Source organism: Drosophila biarmipes, chromosome 3L (assembly GCF_025231255.1).
Source record: "Drosophila biarmipes strain raj3 chromosome 3L, RU_DBia_V1.1, whole genome shotgun sequence".
Lineage (NCBI taxonomy): Eukaryota > Metazoa > Arthropoda > Insecta > Diptera > Drosophilidae > Drosophila > Drosophila biarmipes.
Window position 1 is genome coordinate 20,022,262 of NC_066613.1, and position 20,697 is coordinate 20,042,958.

Genomic DNA, 20,697 nt, shown 5'->3' on the forward strand with positions numbered 1-20,697 from the left:
ATCTTTAATCTCTAGAATTTTAAAATAATATATTTAGATGCGAATAAGTAATACTTTTATTTTCTAACTGTTTTAAATTATTATATATTTATTGGGATCAGGAAAGCTAATAAAAGTTTTTATTTTTAGTATAATGTAATGCATTCAGGGATCACCAAACCAAAAATCTTATATAATTTGTAATCCCACTTTAAACTAAAAAACAATCACCCACTCACTTTGAGACTCTGGCTTATGAATGAGAACTAATCTGAGTTATATTTTTAGAACTCCTGGACTCAACGTGGCGCCGCCCCAGTCCCCACTACCACCTGGACCCAATTCGAATCTACCCACCAATAATAGCAACAACCTCGTGGGCCGCCTTAGCTATGCGCCCCTCTCACCGCCGATGGTCAATTACAGCACCGTGCAGCCCATAATGCTGCCATCGGATTTTACCCTCCAAGCGCCAACATCTTCGTTGCAGAGCACCATGGCCAACAACAATGGCGACAGCAGCTTGCCCTCGCTGGCGAGACTGGACTGGCCAACCATGCAGAAACCAAAAAGAGCGCATGCGCGGCACCATTGAACCCATAGAGTATAAAGGAAAGCTCAACTGAGGCCCCAACTCTAAGTGAAGCCATACCGAAGACACTCTGCAGCATGCTAGCATCCTAGAGATCCATTTTAGTGTTAATTACCTGTACCATTTATCCCCCACAAACGTAGTCTTAAGCTGTTGTAAACCTACTTTAAGCGTACGCGCAACCACACCAAACCTAGGCATGTAATCGTCTGTAAGTGTTATTTGTATTTACCGCCCAAGTGTAGCCATAAGCATAAACCCAACCCGTGTCCCAGTATTTTGATTGGTTCGACTGACTATTGGCTGACAGATCCTAAAGTCACTTATGTTTAGTTTTATTATTTGCGTTTTGACTGCATAAGTTTCTGATAAGTTGATTAAAACAAAATTGATTTCATATTGAAAAGGTTTCGCTTTATTATTTTCTGTACATAAATGGAATGTGCCTTATGTGTGAGGATTCACTGGACAATTAAGAATTCAATTCGTCACATCATTCGAATAAAAGTTAACATTGTTAATGAGGTAAAGAGTGCTTTGCGTATGCTTTATATGCGGAAATGATGAGGAAAAGGAAGTGGGCTATAAATAAATGTATTGGTTGGTGGCTTTTAGATGACATTTTATTTAAGCAGAAATGAAGGCGCTTGCGCTTGATATGCCCAAACTAGAGGGAATGTAAGTAAGCACTTCCAGCATGGGGACATAAACAAAAGTGCACCTCGGCAATATGCCCAGGGGCAAGATGGATGCAGCTGTTCCAATTTCGCAGTGCCGGCTGAGCTCAACAGGTTGAGGGGTTGATCGGGCAAATGTCAAGTGCTGCAAGGCCACCTAAGCCGGACATAAAGTAAAGTACCGCGCCTCAGGGCGGCTCTCCGTCAAATGAACGCCAAAGCTGCAATGTTTTTGCACGTCCAGCTGGGATTCGGTCTGGCACCGCCCTCCCTTAACCCTCTTTAGGCCACGGCGTGTGTAAGCTGCGAAATTGAAAATGCCCTTTCCCTATATTAAATGGGAAAGTGCGTAGGTTTGCTAATGCATGTAGTTGGACTTGAAATTTGGTATATATATAAATTTATTATTTATAATTATCGCTTTAAGTTATAAATAATGTGCTTAGGTATAGAAAGCTATAATAATAATTATATTTAAAATGTATATATAGTAAAAGAACAACATTTTTTCTCCTAATTTGTAGGAGCTATACAATTAAATAAAAAAAGTATTTTTTTATAATTATTTTTAGAAATGTGTTGAATAACTCCAATTTCAATATTTATATAAAAACGGCATAGTATATTTATTTATATTAAAGACTTAGGAATAGCTAAAGTTTATTATTAAAGGTTATTATATTGCCATTTTTATTTGTATTTTTATGGTTATTTTATTTTATACCCTTAATTTTCTTCACCAGAAAGCTCTCGAAATAGGTAAAAAAGTTGAGATATCCTTCGCAATACCCTTGATAATTACTGGCTAGCTCGTTATCAGCCGCAGCAGCATGCCGCCCACTGATAAGGAGTCGCGGAGCTTTCCACTCGGCCGCAGCCGAAGTTGGCCGAGGGCTGACGGCCGGAAAAGCAGAGCTTTTCCTGCAGCAACCGTGGAATCGGCGTTGGACAGGCAGAAATCGCTAACATATGGTGGCGTTGAATGGCGCATCGTCTAGCATTGGCTATCCTGTCGTTGTGGCAAGCGGTCCTTCTTCTGTTCTCCAACATCCTGCCACTCTGCTCCTGTCACTCTGGTCACGGCGGTTGCGAGCGGTTTCGATTTGGATTCGGGTCCGGTTTTTGGTTTGGGTTTTCCCTCGACGCGGTGCGTGCCAGGTCGAAATGAGATTCGTTCGCCTGCCGCTTGAATAGATTGCTTTTCGCATAAGTATCAAAAATATTTGGAAAACAGACTCAGTGAATGCGATTATTGCGGTCTCGGTGTTACACTTTTCCGCGGCATTTTCTTTTGAATATTAATGATCTGTGCTCGAGGAGATGATTAATTATTCCGATTGCGGCCAAAACAAATAATAAAAATCATTTTGAAAACAATTAATTGTTGTGAAAAAAGGCTGCTAAAGTTGCAAGAATCAAGCGTGAAAAGGTAAGCTACCATTAATGTATTTTATTTTGAGACACAAAATAAAGCTCTTAAATTATTTACATAGATATTATCTAAATTATCTAAATGCTTTTAGTATTACAAGATATAATTTACAGCTAATAAATTTTTAAATTTTGGTGTCGCAAATTAAAATGTTTAAATAATGAATATTTTGTCGACTTCCAGATAAATAAAATGTTCATGTTCGTACCAATTAAAAGTTCAAATAAGTGTTCTTCTACTCTTCTTTCCGTATTATTCACCCAATTTTCCAATTGAAAGTGTTTCAAGTTTGAGATGCGTCTGTCACTTTAAGCCATTGCCAAACAACTCGGAACAAGAGAAAGTGGCGCGATGGGGACGTCGATGAAGAAATCCAATTTGATAAGTAATCGCATCAGCCAAAAGCCTTGAAATTCGCAGTTAAAGCGACTTCGAGCCCCTAATCCCAGCCATTTAAACACTAAAGCGGCCAAAGCCAGCATTTTTTTATGGCTCGCAAAGGCCTTTTGCCTGTTGAATATTTGCCATTCAAGTTGATGTTTCTCTCTTTCGTTTTTTTGCCAGCGGTCTGGGCCTTGGCTTATTAAATCTGTGATTGCTAGCCTGGTGGGTGGAAGGCAGCACAAAAGTTGGCCAGGTCAAAGGCCAAAGTAGTTTAAGAGCTCTTTGATTAGGGTCCTCGGCTGTTCCATTCTTTTCTTAGGCTTTGCATTTCCTGAGAGTGAAAGTTTGCTTTTCGTTTCGCTTACCTATCGCACATGTGTATCTGCTATTTGTTGATAAGATAGTTTCCCTTATCTGCGGACAATTTACGGGTATTCAATGTACACTCCTGCTCCATATTCGTTACGCCTCTGCAGCTTTTTTTTCTCTGCCCCGGCCAGTAGGCGTTACAAAGCATTGTAGACCTAATTGTTGTTATGGTTTTTTCTCTTTTTTTCCTCCATCTAATGACGTCAAACAGGGTGAGTGAATGGGCTCGGTATGTGTGTGTATATGGTCAACAGGTAAGGGATATCTGCAAATTGGTTAAAGTTGCTGTGGCAATTTTCGAATTTATAAGTTCTTAATTATTGTGTCCAAGTCCTGTGGCCAAAACTTGACCAAGGCAACAAACTTTTGCCGCTGCCTGTGTGATGGCAAGGATGTGGGGTTGCATGCTTGAATGGCTTCACTGTCACCAGGCGTTGAAAAGGACATAAAAGAGAGAAGGAGCGGCCAAAGGAGGTGGTCTGAGGATGGAGCAGCAGCGAAGACAGCCAGTCGATGGCGAGACAGCTTGTCACTGGCATGTCCAGGGCTTAAATTTCAGCCCTCATGCTTCCCCGCCAGCAGCACCCAGGTTCGTTATTGTTACTTCCCACTCCCCGAAATGCTGCACTTGCTTTAAGTTTTTTAATTATGCCGCCTGCTTGAGTGCCGGGCTTAATCCCATTTAAGGAGGGGCGGGCATGCATGGCGTATGCGCGATGGGGCATATTATGATTTCTTTGCTGTCTGGCACAGAAAAGGATAAAGTACACTGCCACAGTAGGACATGATGAAACAATTGGTTTTAAGTTAGCGTGTAATTAATTGTTATTTAAAATTTGTTATGTCACTGTGTTTCAATATTCAATCTTACGTGGGCCCACACTGCGTATGCTCGTTGTGCACAGTTTTATTTTGAGTTTGTCCATGAGTTTGTGCTGGCTTTCTCGAATATTCTATGGTTAAATTGCTATTTTATATGACTTTGTAGTGTTTTGAAAGCGTTTCAGATTCGGAACTCAAAACTGCTCTTCTAGATTCCATAACTTGAGTCAATGGATCCCGAATTAGACGTGGGATACCTCTATGATTTTGTGATTGAATTCTCTAGTAATATACATTTAAATTATTCTTTTTAACGATGGTAAAAATTTTAATACATTTTCATGCCAGATTTTTTCGTAATTTCAATGGTTTCAGAATCTGACCCCAAAAACTGAATTTCCAGATTCCATAACTTTAGTTGTTGGATCCCGATTTAGACGTGGGATACCTCTATGAGTTTGTGGTAGCATTCCCTAATAATTTACATTTAAATTATTCTTTTTAACGAGGGTCAAAATTTTAACCCATTTTCATGCCAGATTTTTTTTAAAATCCAATGGTATTCAGAGTGGGACCCCAAAAACTGAATTTTGAAGTTCCATAACTTTAGTTATTGGATTCCGATTTACACGTGGGATACCTCTATGAGTTTGTGGTTGCATTCTCCAATAATCCACATTTAAATTATTCTTTTTAACGAGGGTCAAAATTTTAACCCATTTTCATGTCAGATTTTTTCTTAATTCCAATGGTATTCAGAATGGGACCCCAAAAACTGAACTTTGAAGTTCCATAACTTTAGTTATTGGATTCCGATTTACGATCCCACGTTACCTCTAGGAATTTGTGGTTACATTCTCTAACAAACAGCATTTAAATTATTCTATTAACGACGGTCAAAATTTTAACCTTATTTCATGTTCATAAACAAGGTTGCAAAAGCTTTTAAACTGTCACTTACAGTCGTGTGTACAAAATTGTGGTTTAATTTTGTATACCACACTTTGATGCAAGCAACTATAAATCAGCATCAGCATTAAATTAAATCAGCATTTAAAAGTGAATTTTATAAACAATTTACTGAACGAAAAAAATGACATGAAATACAGAATAGATAAGACAAATAGGAATAATATCCGTAGGATTGTTCCTTTTAAAAACGGGAGATTTCAGAACTCGTTAGAGTAAATTATTTTTCACCCTTGTCGAAAGTGAAACCCGGAATCGGAACTCATTCTCGAGACGTTTTAATTGCCGAATTGTGGGAGACAATAGAACAGATGGGGACGCCAAACACACAAAGATGTTGGCAAACCGCTAATGACAACTATTCAACAAAATCTGTTTTCCTATCCCCGAGCGCCGAGAACCCGACTAAGCAAACATGAAACTACGTAAAACGTGGCCAAATAATTTGCAGGGATTCTCAGAAACGAAAATTTAGTTGAATCAATATTTGGATTGATTGAAAGGAAAAGTAAATTATAGCCGAAAAAGACGAGCTCTATAAAACGGAGAGCATTGCACACTGAAAGCCAGTTGAAAGAGGTTGTTCGTCTGGAGAAATGCGTCTGTTCGTGGCTCTGGTTTGTGTCAGTCTGGTGGCGAGTTCCTCTGGCCAGCTGTCCCTTCGCGGAAGATTGGGTCGAGCCTCCAATGTGAACTTGGCGGTGGAGCAGCCAACTTTGCTGGCCAAGACGGCCGGAATTGTTCCCTCCGTGCTGGTGAAGAATGCCGGAATTGTGCCTTCCGTGCTGGTCAAGAACGCTGCCGCAATTGTTCCGGCTGTGGATGTGGCCGCCGATGTCGAAACCCCGAGCATCCTGCCCCAGGTTTCCAGTGCCAACATCTTGCCCTACTATCCCGGCTACTGGCCTGATTACGGATCTGCCGCTGGAGGCTGGTATCCCGGTGCCTGGAACGGTCCTAGCTATTGGAACAACAACTACAATGGCTACAACGGGTACAGCGGATACAACGGGTACAACGGCTACTACGACTACGGAACTCCCTACCTGGCCAGGCCTCGTTTCGTCCAGCCCGTCGCGAGCTCCGCCGTAACCCCCGTCATCACCTCCTCCGTGACACCCGTCGTGACCTCCGCCGTGAGCCCCTCTGTGACCTCCGCTGAGACTCCCGCGGCATCGTCCTCATCCTCCTCCACCACCACCACAAACACCAACACTGTGGCTGGTGAAAACTCCAGCGACGACTCCAGCTCTGTGGATGCCGCTGCTGCTCCCGAGCAGGATGAGCCCGTGTACTCCACCCAGGTCATCTAATGAATAGTAATAAAGTTATGTACATATTGAGCAAATACTATGATCTATATTGATTTTATTTTGGAATGGTTGTTAAGTTTCATAATCTTAATAATCCCTTTTAAATTTGTATTTATTTTAAATTTAGATCCAAAAAATATTACAATTTAGCTAGAGTTTTGAGAAGGTTTTCCAAACTTTTTTTTAAATTCTTCTTATTAACCCTCAGATAACGGATCACCCTTCACTCAAAATTAGGTTCTTAATAAAACCGATGTTTACATATTTTTTATAGAGAGTACACAAATTGTTCCTATATTTTAAGAATCTTTATGATTTAGGACTTCTGTCATAGTTTAGTGCGAAATTTTTGGTTTTTATGAATCATGGAAAAATGAATGGATTCCAGATATTATTGAGCCCCTTTCGGGCATTTTTCCCCAGTTAAATGTTAATTTAGGGCCACTTCAGGACCCTAACCAGAACGAGTACCCGGGCTATCTTATCACGGACTGTATTTTATGCGCTGTTTGCGGCATTGAGTAGAGTGCAAACACAGGGCTCAGTGGGGCATTAAAGGTGCGAAATCCACTGGCATGTGGACAACCAGTTCTGACCAGCCCCAAACCCAGACGTAACCGGCCGGCAAACAGCCTTCCATATGGCGCAATATTGAAATATCCAATCAAAATGTTAATTCGAGGATAGAAGAAGGGGGAGAAATAAAAATCAAAGGACCGTTTTTTTTCGCCTAGGTCCTGGCATTGTTTGAACGGATCCTGGAACCCGGGATCGACTCACTTCAGGTGCAATTTTCAATCGAAATTTGATGGGTTTTTATGTAAAGTTACGATGCGATTTGGGTGCGAGATGGATTTCAATGAAAAAATAAACCCTTTCACACTTGTTGATTCATTAAACGGCGGGACTGATGGGTAAATACATAAAACGAAGGGTTTATTGTTATTTCTGCTCTCAACTTGTTTGTATACAAAAATTCGCCTTGTTTTCGCCTATGTAACCGGAGCATATTGAGGGACTTTCTATGCTCGCTGGAATAGTGGGAGTTGGGATGGCAGTGACGTGCTCTTTGCTCCATGTTTATTTTTAGGGTTTTGGCCGGGACTTAGGGTCTGGCGCCATCGGACCACTACCCCGCCTCCGAAACCCTCCCCTAAAATCCCCGCCCCTAAATTTCTCCACCGCGCTTTCTACCATAGAGCTTTGGGCTATGCAAATGAATTAATGCCCATGAAAGTTCGCGGGGAATGAAGTGAGTACATTCTTGTGCAGTTTCGCTTAATTGCATTAATTAGACATGTAAATGTCAAAAGTTGAACTACAAATGCTCTTTCTATTTCTGGATGTAGCTTAAGTACTCAACCTGCTCAATATTGTCAGCTTGTAAACTTAGCTGTCCTGCAAACAATACAAAATTGGTTTGAATGTGGCTTTCAAAAGGAAAAGAACATATTTTGTTTTATTAACAAAGATCAAAATAATGTAATAATTTCATTATAATGTTATTCTTAATAAAGTAACCTGGAAATGTTTACAAAATATATAAATCATACATTAAAATGGCTAATACAACATCACATCTTTCTTAAATTTAAAATTCAGTTGTTCATAAAAAGGAAACATAAACTTATAATTCATAAATATATTTTATTCTTTTAAAAAATTATAAAAAATATTTTATCAAACACTAAGAGTGATAGAGATGCCTTAAGCAATCCATAGCTAAAACTACTGAAAGTGCCTAAGCGTTATTTCTTTATTCGAATCACAATGTCGGGCCTAATAAGCTGAAAGTAATGAATAAACATCAGATATGAGGGCGAGCCCCTAATAATCCCCTGCACATGACAGCATATTTGAACACTGGGCAGAATGGTTTATTGCTCGCTTTCCGCATCCTGCTACTAAATTCATCGCTTTTCCTTTTCCTCGGCAAACTCTGAAGTGACATCCTGACAATTGGTCGACTTGATGAGAGCTAAGCCATCATTATTGACATAACAATTGGAGCACTCACAACCGATGTTTTCGCAGCCCTACTTGTTGTATAAGCCTACTATTCAAATGGACAATATTATAGCTGTCAGGCACTTATCGTTGGTTCTTTTAGTATCCATAACAAATGATCAATATGTAAAATACAAAAATTAATAAATGTAAAATTTATTTTTAAGCGAAAGATAAAAGTACACCAAACTGAATGCTTATATATATGGTTTTTCTCATTTTAAGAAAATAGGGCAGTTTTATAGCACAAAAGTTGTAGTTTTTTTTCGTTTCCACATGAGCAAATATGGCTTGTTTTTTTTCTGGCTTGGGTCCTGATTGTCCTGTGGGATCCAGGAAAAGTGGCCTATAAGCAAACAGAAATTAGCGTCTAACGTCAAAGGAAATGATTGCCCAGGAGATGAACGCAGTTAAGGGATGTCTGTCTGTTTTGTCGTAAAAGGAAAGCTGAGTAAGAGTTGGGAAAGGATATAAACTAGAAGAAATTTGTTTTTTCGCTTTATTTACTTGGTAAAAATATTTACGATTTGTAAAAAATTATATATGCAATAAATAAATGAATTTTCAATTGTTGTTGTTTTTCTTGCTTATTAAAGCTCTTTGAACATCATAAATTTACCTTTTGACACCGTCAACCGGCAAAGGTCGTCGCTATCGCTCCCTTTCATCCTGTCATAGACCGTGAACCCGCAAAATCAACAAATAATAATTTAAAGCCAACGCATACACATGCCGCATACAATATATTCCGACCCCCGAGGGTGCCCGACTCCCCATGGGACTAGACAAAGTTTCGTAATTTTTTGTATGCAAATTACCGTGCATGGGGGTCCAGGCAGTGGCAAATTGACCAAAACATGTCAACTGTGTCAACAAGAATTATAGCAATTTCGCTCCGTGAACGTCGATTGCAATAATTTGACCTGGCAAAGGTCACAATACCAATTTCTTGGAAAAAAACAAGTCAGAAGAGTTCTTTTACATGCGAATTTATTTCTGTACAATTCTGTAAAATTTTTTCAATAGCGAATAATGATAAAGAAAAACTGGTATATTAGGAATTTCTATTGTGTTTTTAATAATGGGTTATAGAATCTGTTTTTGTATTACAAACTTATGCAGCGTAATTTCCATTTATGACATTATCTAGTTTATTTGTATTTATTTTCTATTTTACAATTTAAAAAGGTACTGTACTTTTTGCGCTTTAAAAATAATCAATGTTCGTTCGCTCAATTTGGATAATTGGCTGAAATTGTGGGACCCGTAAGGAGAATTTATTTAATTGGCCACAGTTGGGGCAAGGTCGCCGACAATCGAACGGGGTCACTGGATATGGACGAACATTAACTGGGGCTAAGGAATCGATTGCAATCACAGCCATAAAGCGAATTACTTTGAACCCGAACCGCACAGGCTGCAAGAATGCCTTCGGTTCACAAGGGGCGCTAAATGGGGTTGCGGGTGGCTCGAAGGGGTTGCCATGGGGTCAAGTGTAATGGACGTGAGCATGTGATGCACGGACTGTTGACCAAGCCATATAGAAATGGAGCAATTGTCTCCTAGGTCGGGTCACTGAGTCAGCAGAGGAAATGGACGCTTCCCGTGGCTTGTTTTTCTTTGTCTCCGATTCATATTGTGGTCCTGGTCCAAGCATAAAAAGGTTGCCCTTTTAATTAAATAGCATCCGAGCAATGTTAATGGAATCGCATTGAAGTCCGTTCACTTGTATTTTGCTGGGTTCAATTGAAATCGAATCAAATTGAAATCATTCGAAATGGATGATAGAGAGAATTTCCATTGGGGGCCTACACAGGCTCTTCAAATTAATTACATTAGGTTAGGTTAGGTTTAAATGGGGCTCAGATGAAAGAAGTATACCTATGCATTAGTCACTTTTAATTTAATGAGTTTATATTTATTTGTATACCTACGCTATTGCAATTTACAATTTAATGATAATATATATTTATAAGTAACGTATTGTAATCGAGTTCCTCAAAGGATATAAGTTGATTTCTTATATTTTTTGTTTCTCTTAAAAAGTGTTTAATAACAAACTAATATTTATAATTCATTATCTAAAATATTAAGCACTTGGGAAATAGTATGTTCAGCTCTTCAAACACTTTTAATTTTTTTTTTTTTTTTTTAAATTTATTATATTAACAGAATTATAATCTCTTAATTTTTTCATCTTTCATAGTAGTTTTTCTTTAATTATTGTTAAATTTTTTTATAAGAAAATGTAAAGATTTCATCGCTAATTTTATATTTTTTCATCCACAAAGTATTTTTCCTCTTTTTTTTTAATGACATATTTTTTCCAAGAAAATGTCAAGACTTCCAATGCTAATTTTTATCGGTCCCATATTTATGCACTTTTAAGTTAAATTTCCACGCCTAATCTCCTGTAGGCCAATGAAAATTCTTTAATTAAACAAAACTCAATGCCACATAATTGAAAAGGAATGCCAATTATGGCTGGTTTGGCTTAAATTCCTAAGCTAGCCCGAGGGGAGCGAATTCTTGGGGCGACTATTTTTAGCGCGCTGAAATGTATGCTACAGTTTCCTTCAGTGGCACGAGGCCGCTTCGAACTCAAACTCGAATCAAATTATGATTAAGTCCTTACGGACGCCTGTCAGGGGAATGCGTGCGTGAATGTCCCTTCGCCATGGGCCTTCGCTGAGTGTGTCAGTGTGGGTGCGTATCTATGTGCGTGACATTGATTGGCATTGAGCTTGGGCGGTGGGCGGTGGGTCGGTGGGTCGGTGGTGCTTTGGCGGCATAGGCAAATGCGAATTGCGAAACATGGCCAAAACACTCTCGGCCATCAACGGCAATCGAGTTAAGCGCATGTGGATGCCGTTTAAGCCAACGTCCGACCGCCAACGCCGACCAACTAATCCCATTGTTGGCATTAAAAATTACAAACACGCGCCGCATTATAATGCAATTCGCTTTTGTTCGACAAGCACCTGACTGCCGCCATTGACTGCCGTCTTCGTTGGCCACATTTCTTTCCTTTTAGCCACCTCCGCCGCCACCGAGAACTGTTTACAATTGCGCACAAGTCGTCAATGGGCTGTGTCCTTGTCCTTGGGCGCCCTCGAACGGAATCTGGGGGACCCGGGAGCCAACAGGAACTGCTTTCACTTTCCCCCAGATTTTCCCAAGATTGTGCATTCAAATAAACATCATTACGCTTTGCTAGTGGCCGCACGCAAATAAGCAACTTGAGTTGAAGTTTCATGTTTGCTTTGACAAGATTTAAATTCAAGACCTTTTATTATATTAGGCAGTAGACATAAATTTGATGGCAAACCTTTTTTAAATCCCAACCCGCTTTAAAGTATAATTAAATATATATACCTTTTCTTCGTTATAAACTAACATCCAAAAATAGGCTTTAAATAAGTTCCAAGTTCGAGGTTTTTTTGTATAAACTTTTTATTTTGTATGATCGCAAAGTTATGAAATGAAATAAATGTTAGAGGTTGCTGTTACAACCCATTGCCAATGAAATGTTTTCGAGTTTTGCTATATTTCCTATTAAGCTAATTGTGCTTCCTCGGAGGCCAGTTCCTTCTCGAAGGCATCTAGGGCCTGATCTTCAGCATCTTCCTCGGGATCAGTCTGCTCATCCTCCTCCTCATGAGCCTCCTCAGTTTCATCTTCGTCATCACCGTACTCTTCGGCATCGAGCCGCTCCTCTTCCTCCTCATCGAGCTGGTCCTGTGAGAGATCGGCTTCAGCATTGTGCTGGACTTCATCCTCGCCAGATTCGTCGTCACTTAGATCTTGGGAAATCTCGTGGGATACCTCTGCGCTGTTCTGGGGTCCCTCGACGATCTCTCCATCGGCGTTGGGGACCATGCGATAGTATCCATTGTAGTAGTAGTAGGGATAGCCTCCGTAATAGCCTCCGTTACCGTAGTTGTAATAGTTTTGGTTCGATGGCGGAGATGGACGAATAGACCCCTCGTTGGCATTGGCATTAGCATTGGATACTCCCGAGATGATTACCGTGTTGTTGCCGAACTTAACCGTCGTGTTCCTTTCACCAGCCTCCGCCAGGAGACCCTGCAGCCAAGCCAAGTTCAGCTGAGGAGCCGCACTGCTGTAGGCCAGGATTCCGGCGAAGATCACAACGGCAAAGACTATGGAGCGCATGATGAACTAGATTGACTGAGTGCAACTGGGACTATGATTTCCGAGTACCATGACTTGGTTTTTATAACTTTGATAACTGGTAACAAGCTATCGATGGATTGTGACATGGTTACACTATGCCAACAGTCATCAAGGTCCATGGTCTGCTGTATTTTCTAGGTTTTCTGATGGGGTAACAAGTTTTCTTTGGTGTACCCCAAAAATGAGACCAAGCACATGTGTAAATATTAAACCATTTCAAGGAATCGGTACAAAGCAATCTATAAATATGTTTTTAATGTTGTTGGTTTATGGAGTGGCTCTGAACATTCCTGCCTGAACTTTGTTTTGACTAAAGTTTTTAAGAAGTATGATTTCCAGCTGATGAGAGATTTCTATGTCCACCATTACTTTTTTTTAAAGACACATATATTTTATTAAGATGGAACATATAATTGGTTATATTCTAAGACCATTACCTTTGTACCTATTTTTTAGTCTAGAATTAAAATGTTTCAATAAAAGATTTGTAGGGGATTATAATAAACCTTTTATGATTTCATTCGTTGCTAAAATCGGGGTTTATAATCTTGCAATTGCAGTTAAGATATAAATCCAAAGTTTAACTCGGGCCATTTAGCACAGTTTTAATTTTTAATTTCAGAGGTTTTAATGGGTTTAAAAACCCTTTAAAAAAAGTAAGTCTTTCAATTTCGAGTTAGGCAAGCTCTACTATATTCTTTTAAGGTCTCAGAGTTCCGTCAACCTAATGTTTACGCACGACTTTGCCTCATTTTTTGAGCCACAAACCAAGGCAACAGCTGTCGCCGGGTAAACACGAAATGAGCCATACAAATTGTCACCCATGCCAGCTTTTATTTTTCTGCCAATCAGCAATTTGCTATAAAAGCGTATTTTAGGAGTGGACTTCAGCTTAGTTAAAAACTAAATCAGACAATACAATGCGTGCCTGTTTGGTGCTTGCCCTCTTCGGATTTGTGCTTTTGGCCACAGTTTCGGCCAATTCCATCGATATCGATGAGTTGGAGGACCTCGAGGAGGAGAAAAGAATTGCGGAAGAGAGGAGCAACGTTCCCGAAGAGAAGGATAACATTTTGGGGGATGAGGAAAATGGCGCTGCGGATGACGAGGAGGACGACGAGGACACACAGGATGGGGTAGATGACTCCGAGTCCCAGGATGATTCTCAGGACGATGGCGATGAAGAAATCGAGCAGAGCCAAAAAGACAAAGATGAACAGTAGCTCTAATGGGAATTGACGGATTCTATTCGTTTATTGTTTTAATTACCACGTTTTAACCGCTTGTTAGACTTTCAAACAACTGTTCACACAAAGACCACATCTTTATCTCCGATACCCTAAAAAGCAAATGTTTTTATGTTTTCCTAGCAAATATATAAAATTCTGGGAATGCCCGTGATCATAATTGGAGTGTTTTATATATACTTGCTTAACTCTGACTTAAATTTTGTTCACGGGAATCATTTTACTTAATTTCGTATAGAATAAATAAGAAACATAGGTTATATCCAAAGTTTTCTAGCATTTGGTTACTATTCAATGTATTAAAATGTCTGACAAATTACTTTTTTCAGGCTGATAGTAGTTCTAATTTTGTAGTTCTTAGGGTATCTTAAAGCTAACATTCGTTTTTTCTACTTTGTTGTATCTATCAAACATTTGCCTATTATAATGTAAATATTTGTTCGATATGGAAAGTGCAGCCACTGCGCAGTTCGATATAGAAAATTTTAAAGCAAACAAGATTTGCATATAAAAGGCAGTACCTTGAAAAAAATTGCTTTAGAGGAGGTATAGTATAACTTCATAGCAATGCACTATTTGATGATTCTAGTCTTTATTGCACTTTTGGCCATGGCCTTCGTGAATGCAAGCCCCGTTCCTGATCCACATGGAGAAGTGCTCGTCGTCATCAACCAAAAGGTCCAAGATGATTGTACCACTTCAACTACGGCGTGGTAAATCCCTAAAATATGTGCCATTGAAAAGTTAAATAAAAATATGCGTATGGAAATAAATAATAGAAAATCCCACACAACTTGAATATATTATTCCTTATTTAAGACAAGAAGGGGAGTTGCAGTCCACTGCCTCGAATATCAGATACCCTTTACTGTTTTGAACCTTTGAAAATAAAATTGCAGGATATTTTAATAGGCAATCAGAATAGCGGGGGGTAGGGATGCCCCAGATCATAAATGACTTTTTACCTTAGTCACTCATAAATTTGTCAGATCTTAAAGTTACGAGGGTTTTTGGGATTAAAATTACGCCTAACAAACCTTAGTTTGTGTTAAATGCGAGGTTGTAAGGTTTTTAAACGACAGAAAGACACGCAGAAGGATATGCTTATATAGTATAAGTTAGTATTCCTTATTAAAAGAATGTATACTTGTAGAGTTGAAAACGATTTTTTAACATATTTTTACTTTACGACTGACAGGTGAATAAATATGTGCTGAACTTCGTAGAAGAAAGAAAACAAATGTAGATAGCAAAACTTGTATTGTACGAAATTATTTACTCATTTTAAGGCTATAAGAATAACTATAATGCTGTGGATAATTTTTTATCTCCGCCATTTGTGACCAGTACTTCTAGCAACTTTTCTGTTGTACCTGACCAATATTTACTTATTATAATACAAATATTGGTTTAATGGGTAAACTGCATCCATTGCACAGTTGAACATGTTACACTTTAAAGCAAACAAGATTTGCGTATAAAAGAAAGTGCCTAGAGAAAAACGGTTTAGACAAGGTACAACTTAACTAGATAGAGATGCGCTATTTGATGGTACTCGTCCTGTTTGCTTTTTTGGCCATGGCCTTTGTGAATGCAATCCCTAATCCGAACCCGAAAGGAGAAGTGCTTGTCGTAATCAACCAAAACCGCCCAGATTGGCCAACAACAGAATGGACAACAGCGGCTGGCTAAAGAACCGTGTATATCTATATTACAAAAACATGCGTCATTAAGTTCCAATGACAATCTGAATAAATAAAATTGATTCTATCAAAAAATATTGTTGTCGTTTTTTACTAAAATTATTTTTGGATACATTTTTTATTTCAAAATATGTTGTTATTTATTGAAGATCAACAAAGTACGGTGAGTCATAACAAGCTAACGGTGGTGAAAATAAGACCGAATTCTGAGAATGCGTCATAGAACAATAACACTTTAGCAATTGTTCAAACATGAAGTGCGTTTATGAGGATTCAAATAATAACAAAGTTAAGAGAATTTTGGTATAAAAGCCGAATGTTCGGGAGAAATTTACAAGCAGTTTGGAATCTTATCAAGCCTAAACACCAAAAATGCGTTTCTTTATCGTCGTTGCTCTCTTGGCCTTCGTGGCTGTTGGGCTTGCAAATGCCCGTTCCGCTGAGGATGAGGAGTCCCCTGTCCAGGAAAACACTGGTGAGGATTCATCCAATAACGGTGGTGAAGAAAGCACAAGTGCTGCCCAGGAAGGATCTGCTGATGCAGAGTCCCAGGACACTGGAAACTCTGACAATGCACAAAGTCAGGACCCTGAAAACCAGGGAAACCAAGCTGGTGAATCTGATGGACAGAGCCAGGATTCTGAAAGTGAGGGAAACCAGGCTGCAGAATCTGATGGACAGAGCCAGGATTCTGAAAGTGTGGGAAGCCAGGCTGGCGAATCTGATGGACAGAGCCAGGATTCTGGAAATGGAGAAAACCAGGAACGAACCCGTAATGATGACAATCAGGAGACCAATGGAGATGAGGCCAAATCCGAATCAAACGGAGATAACAACAATGAGGGAGATAACGAAGGTGGAGAAAATAAAGATTCCGAAGATAACAATGAGGGGGATCAGGATGCGGATGCCCCACCCAAGAAGCCGAACCGTAGGCCCAGGTTCGGAAATCATGGTCCACTTCTAATCTTCGCCAGGCCACTTTTCCTTAACCGAGCTTAAGAATGTTTGTTAGGAATTTTTAAAAAATTAAATGATTATTAAATAAAACATTGTTCATTCAAAATTAAATTATAAAACTTTTTTTCACACTAAATTTTGGTGTTCATGTATAAAGGGTGCTTTATGCAAAAAATAAATATATTTTTGGGTTAAAATAATAGACTTGAATGTTTGCTTTTCTAATAAAAAATACGCCTTAAAGTATGTTGTGTGTTTTGAAGCCCTGACTTGTCGAGGGGCTTGTCACTAGCGCGCTAGCATGTAGTGCTTTCTTAAAATATACATATATGTATTCACCCCTCAAATGCAAATTAATTTCATTTTTAATCAAATAAAAAAATTTTAAAATGTATATTCCTAGAACTCATGCGAAAAGGCTTTGCCAACTTTTATGGCAGTTTTTGTTATATTATCTGTGTAAAGCATCTAGGAATAAGAAAGTTGCTCATTATATATTTCATCTGTAACTATATAAATAAAATTTTACTACCCGTTCAGTTACATCTTCAGGTGACGGAAGTGTTTACAGAATAAACTGCAGTGTTTATTTTTGAGCTTAAAGATTGCACAGCTTGGCAGTTAAAACTTCTCTAAACAAGCAAAGGAGGTTCCATTTTTTAAGATATAAAAAGTTAATTTTACCGCAGACTGATGTAGTTAGTAGAGAGTTTTAAGGGGATTAAGATGCGTGTTCCGGTAATTTTTGGCCTGGTGGCTTTTCTGGCCATTTCGCTTGTGACAGCATATCCATCCGCCAAGAGTACGAGAATTCAAGACAGCTCTAATAATCAGACAACTAGTCGTCCATTCCGTTGGCCAAGATGGGGAGGAATCGGTCCTGTCATTTTGAACACGCCACGCACCCCCTTGGAATGACCTGGTAGAAGCCTACCTTAAAAAAGATTCGCAACAGTTTTAATAAAAAGTCACAAAAATACTTGCCTGTAAAACTTTCCACTGAGACAATTGTTCAAACACCAAAAGCGTAAATAAAGATTTCTGGTAAAATCAACGAATCGTCCACAATTAGCCAGACTTTTCCTATAAAAAGCCGGAGTCTGTGTGAGATTGGAAAGTAGTTTTCGTACTAACTTCTAACCCTCAAGTTCAAAATGCGTTCCCTGATTCTCGTCGCCCTTTTGGCCTTCTTGGCCGTTGGCTTTGTGGCTGCCCGCCCAGCTGAGGATGAGGAGTCCTCTTCCTCGTCTGTGGTGGATGCCTCTACGGATTCTTCCAGCAATGCTGATGAGAGCACTGAAGCTAATGAGGAGCAGAGCGAGGGATCTAGCGATGATGAATCCACCACCGAAGCCTCTTCCGATGATGAATCCAGTGGCGAAGTCAAGAAGCACATTCGTCCCTTCTGGCCCAGGTTCGGAGGTCATGGTCCCGTTGTGGTCAGGCGTCATCCTGGTTTTGAAACCATCTAAGCTGTATAAGCTTGTTTCCAGCTAATAAACTTTCTAAATAAAGAATCTTAAATCCTTAACCTACCTTGTTTCAAAACCTCCGATTAACCAGTTCTATTATTCTCTAACATCTCTAAGCAAATAAAAGTCTATTTCAAAATTGAAAAACTTTTAAAACAGTTGCTTCCAATGTCGCAGCACTCAGTATTGTTCGGAACGTTGATGAAATGCGTGCTTTGTGTGTTCTAAGTCTGATCGCTGGCTTGGGTATAGCCTTGATTTCTACAGATCCCTTAAACGAATCAAGCAACCCAAAAGAGATAAAGCCGATCAATAGAACGGAAATAGATGAAATTATTAAGAACTGGCAGTTGCTCGAAAAGCTAGCCAACGAAACATTGTATTCACCAGATCCAACTAGTCGGGATCCAACCACATTGGAAACACAGGAGCCAACTGAAGAGGATACGAAGAATCCCACTGGCGAGGAAACTCAAGAACCCACAGGGGAGGAGAACGAAGAACCACATGTTATACACGGAGCAGATGGAGAGTTCTATGTTGTGGAGGAGGAGGAAGAGGAGGATGGGGCAACTCTGGATAAGCCCACTGAAGCCCAACCAGTTAACTTCCTCAAATACCCCAAGCATGCACCCGATTTCAAGGCCTATCCGAGGTTCGCGATCCTCAGAAATAGTTATGTGCACCACATGAACCTCGATTTTTAGAGAACCTAACAAAATAAATGATAATGACGTGTTTTTCAGCACAATATATATGTTTTCTGGGGTAATTCCGTTGGCAGTTAAGTTTACACAGCTGAAAAAGTCCAAAGCGTTTGAACTGGGGTACTTCCAAACGAGTTTGTTGTTCTATAGCTATACCTATAGGCAGTGTGCTCCGAACCACGCATTCAGATAGTTTTGTTTTTGAGCTTTTAAAATGCGTCTCACCCTTAGGTTGTTGTCGATTATTGGTCTTACGCTAATACTTGCCTTAATCACTAGTGCTGAATCATCTGGAAAGTCCCGGAATCGAGAAGATCGTTTTGATTTGGAGAACGAAAGCATTGAAAGTGGGCAAAGTGACGATCTTTTAGAGTCATGTAAAAGTAAAGAAAGTGCGGAGAGCTACAGCTGCCGGCAAAGGAAAACGCAGTACCCAAAGCGAAAGACTTTTCACTTTGCAATTTAAGAATAATGCTTATAATAACGAGTTCCCCTAAATAAAATTGTATTTTATATTTAAATACGAGTTCACTTGTATCCATGATATTTGGTAATTTATTGTTCACATGGTTGTTTAAAAAAACTAAAGTGGGAAGTGATTCATAGATTTTTTTATTGTTTTCCAAAGTATTATAATCAATTTAAAAAATTGATATACTTGGTAAATCTTTTATAAGCATTCCATGTTTCACAATATTCAGAAGAAAACGAGTTAAAAAGTGTATAAATATAGTTAAAATTTTTTTAAAATAGTTAACATATAATTTTTTTCGAATTTATGTATATATTGAATAATTTTGATAATATTTTAATGTTTAGTACTCAAATCATTATTTAAATAATTATTTCCAGTGAATTGAACTCACCGGCAAGATGGTTATGGTTAGTTCAGCGGTCCTGGGAGCCGCAGCCGGCACCGGACTGGCCCTGATCCTGGCCGTGACAATCGTGATGTACCGCTACTACCTTCTGCGCAAGCGGGGCAAGGAGTGGGACGAGCTGGACCGGTGGGAGGAGACGCGCATAATGCGAAAGCTTCAGATGAAGGTAGGTGGCTGACGTTAATGTGATTGCGGCCAAGACGGAGAGGGACGCCCCGTGGAGTTGTAGACGCAAAGCTGACACTACCAGGCCTGAATGTAATGGGCAAGAAGTTTGCTAATCGCTTGGGAGGACAGGGCTGTGTAAATAACATAGGTCAAAAGGATTAAATGCACTTTGCGGAGGTGTTTTTTCAGAAATGAGCTGAAAGTTCTTGCTTATCCTATGTAGGAGTAAGACGAATGTAGAATACATTCTACATTTAGGTAGAAGTGGCGCCGCTTTTTTAAAAATGTGGTGTTGGTGGTGTTTGAAACTACAATAACATTTTACATATGTGTAAAATACTGGTTTTTCTGAAAGTAAAATTTCGTCGGTTGGAATTCGGTTGATTTTCTTATAATTGTTCTGGATATTTTTTTAAAGAAAAATTTATTAGCAGAGCTAGGAAAGTAGTAATTTCAAATTAACCCACTCAGCACTTTTTTTTACACTTAAAATGATAAGCCTTGCTTTTATTGATTATAAAAATATGTGTGTTTTTTATTTATTAGAGTTTACTAGCAAGAGTTTTAAATTGTTTTTTAAAGTTGTGTAAACATTATTTTGAAGTATTTACCTATTAAAAACCTTTTTGATTGTTTGGGCAGATTTTCACAATTTTAAATATTCATTGCTAGAACCCAAAGTTTGTTATGACTAGACTTCTGGGCATATGTTAAAACTCGTAAATTCTCTCCTACATATCTATTAATCACAGACCAGAAAACTGCTTGTGGCAGCCATTTTGAATCCGTGGGAAATCCAAGGGATCGCAGACAACCAC

General features: G+C 39.1%; 12 protein-coding genes across 18 annotated transcripts in view; 11 read left to right on the forward strand and 1 right to left on the reverse strand.

The window, feature by feature from the left end:
* The window catches only part of LOC108034899 (pericentrin), a 28,869-nt gene extending 27,768 nt beyond the window's left edge, over positions 1-1,101 (forward strand). For all 7 annotated transcript variants that reach the window (XM_050886750.1, XM_017110116.2, XM_017110119.2 and 4 more), the window contains one exon: positions 268-1,101. In XM_050886750.1, coding sequence (XP_050742707.1) covers positions 268-574 — 307 coding nt within the window. In that variant the 3' untranslated portion in view covers positions 575-1,101. The remainder of the gene's footprint in view (positions 1-267) is intronic.
* A 1,196-nt stretch (positions 1,102-2,297) lies between these two features.
* The window catches only part of LOC108035106 (synaptotagmin-5), a 56,097-nt gene continuing 37,697 nt past the window's right edge, over positions 2,298-20,697 (forward strand). Inside the window, exons 1-2 of the mRNA XM_017110535.2 lie at positions 2,298-2,677; positions 19,683-19,877. Coding sequence (XP_016966024.1) covers positions 19,704-19,877 — 174 coding nt within the window. The 5' untranslated portion in view covers positions 2,298-2,677; positions 19,683-19,703. The remainder of the gene's footprint in view (positions 2,678-19,682; positions 19,878-20,697) is intronic.
* Positions 5,809-6,556, forward strand: LOC108034441 (uncharacterized). The gene has a single exon (XM_017109326.2). It carries the CDS (start codon positions 5,821-5,823, stop codon positions 6,535-6,537), a length of 717 nt encoding a protein of 238 aa, XP_016964815.1. The 5' UTR covers positions 5,809-5,820; the 3' UTR covers positions 6,538-6,556.
* LOC108035110 (retrotransposon Gag-like protein 5) lies at positions 11,982-12,735 on the reverse strand. Its single transcript, XM_017110540.3, has one exon. It carries the CDS (start codon positions 12,718-12,720, stop codon positions 12,100-12,102), a length of 621 nt encoding a protein of 206 aa, XP_016966029.1. The 5' UTR covers positions 12,721-12,735; the 3' UTR covers positions 11,982-12,099.
* On the forward strand, positions 13,578-14,148 carry LOC108035113 (glutamic acid-rich protein). The gene has a single exon (XM_017110543.3). The coding sequence runs from the start codon at positions 13,662-13,664 to the stop codon at positions 13,962-13,964; it is 303 nt and encodes a 100-aa protein (XP_016966032.1). The 5' UTR covers positions 13,578-13,661; the 3' UTR covers positions 13,965-14,148.
* LOC108035119 (uncharacterized) lies at positions 14,525-14,781 on the forward strand. Its single transcript, XM_017110550.3, has one exon. The coding sequence runs from the start codon at positions 14,556-14,558 to the stop codon at positions 14,703-14,705; it is 150 nt and encodes a 49-aa protein (XP_016966039.1). The 5' UTR covers positions 14,525-14,555; the 3' UTR covers positions 14,706-14,781.
* LOC108035118 (uncharacterized) lies at positions 15,487-15,766 on the forward strand. Its single transcript, XM_017110547.3, has one exon. The coding sequence runs from the start codon at positions 15,525-15,527 to the stop codon at positions 15,678-15,680; it is 156 nt and encodes a 51-aa protein (XP_016966036.1). The 5' UTR covers positions 15,487-15,524; the 3' UTR covers positions 15,681-15,766.
* LOC108035109 (uncharacterized protein DDB_G0290685) lies at positions 16,038-16,787 on the forward strand. The gene has a single exon (XM_017110539.2). It carries the CDS (start codon positions 16,064-16,066, stop codon positions 16,691-16,693), a length of 630 nt encoding a protein of 209 aa, XP_016966028.1. The 5' UTR covers positions 16,038-16,063; the 3' UTR covers positions 16,694-16,787.
* On the forward strand, positions 17,336-17,705 carry LOC108035117 (uncharacterized). Its single transcript, XM_017110546.3, has one exon. The coding sequence runs from the start codon at positions 17,378-17,380 to the stop codon at positions 17,567-17,569; it is 192 nt and encodes a 63-aa protein (XP_016966035.1). The 5' UTR covers positions 17,336-17,377; the 3' UTR covers positions 17,570-17,705.
* On the forward strand, positions 17,804-18,182 carry LOC108035112 (uncharacterized). The gene has a single exon (XM_017110542.2). It carries the CDS (start codon positions 17,806-17,808, stop codon positions 18,121-18,123), a length of 318 nt encoding a protein of 105 aa, XP_016966031.1. The 5' UTR covers positions 17,804-17,805; the 3' UTR covers positions 18,124-18,182.
* LOC108035111 (uncharacterized) lies at positions 18,258-18,863 on the forward strand. The gene has a single exon (XM_017110541.3). The coding sequence runs from the start codon at positions 18,330-18,332 to the stop codon at positions 18,828-18,830; it is 501 nt and encodes a 166-aa protein (XP_016966030.1). The 5' UTR covers positions 18,258-18,329; the 3' UTR covers positions 18,831-18,863.
* On the forward strand, positions 18,993-19,374 carry LOC108035116 (uncharacterized). Its single transcript, XM_017110545.3, has one exon. It carries the CDS (start codon positions 19,045-19,047, stop codon positions 19,294-19,296), a length of 252 nt encoding a protein of 83 aa, XP_016966034.1. The 5' UTR covers positions 18,993-19,044; the 3' UTR covers positions 19,297-19,374.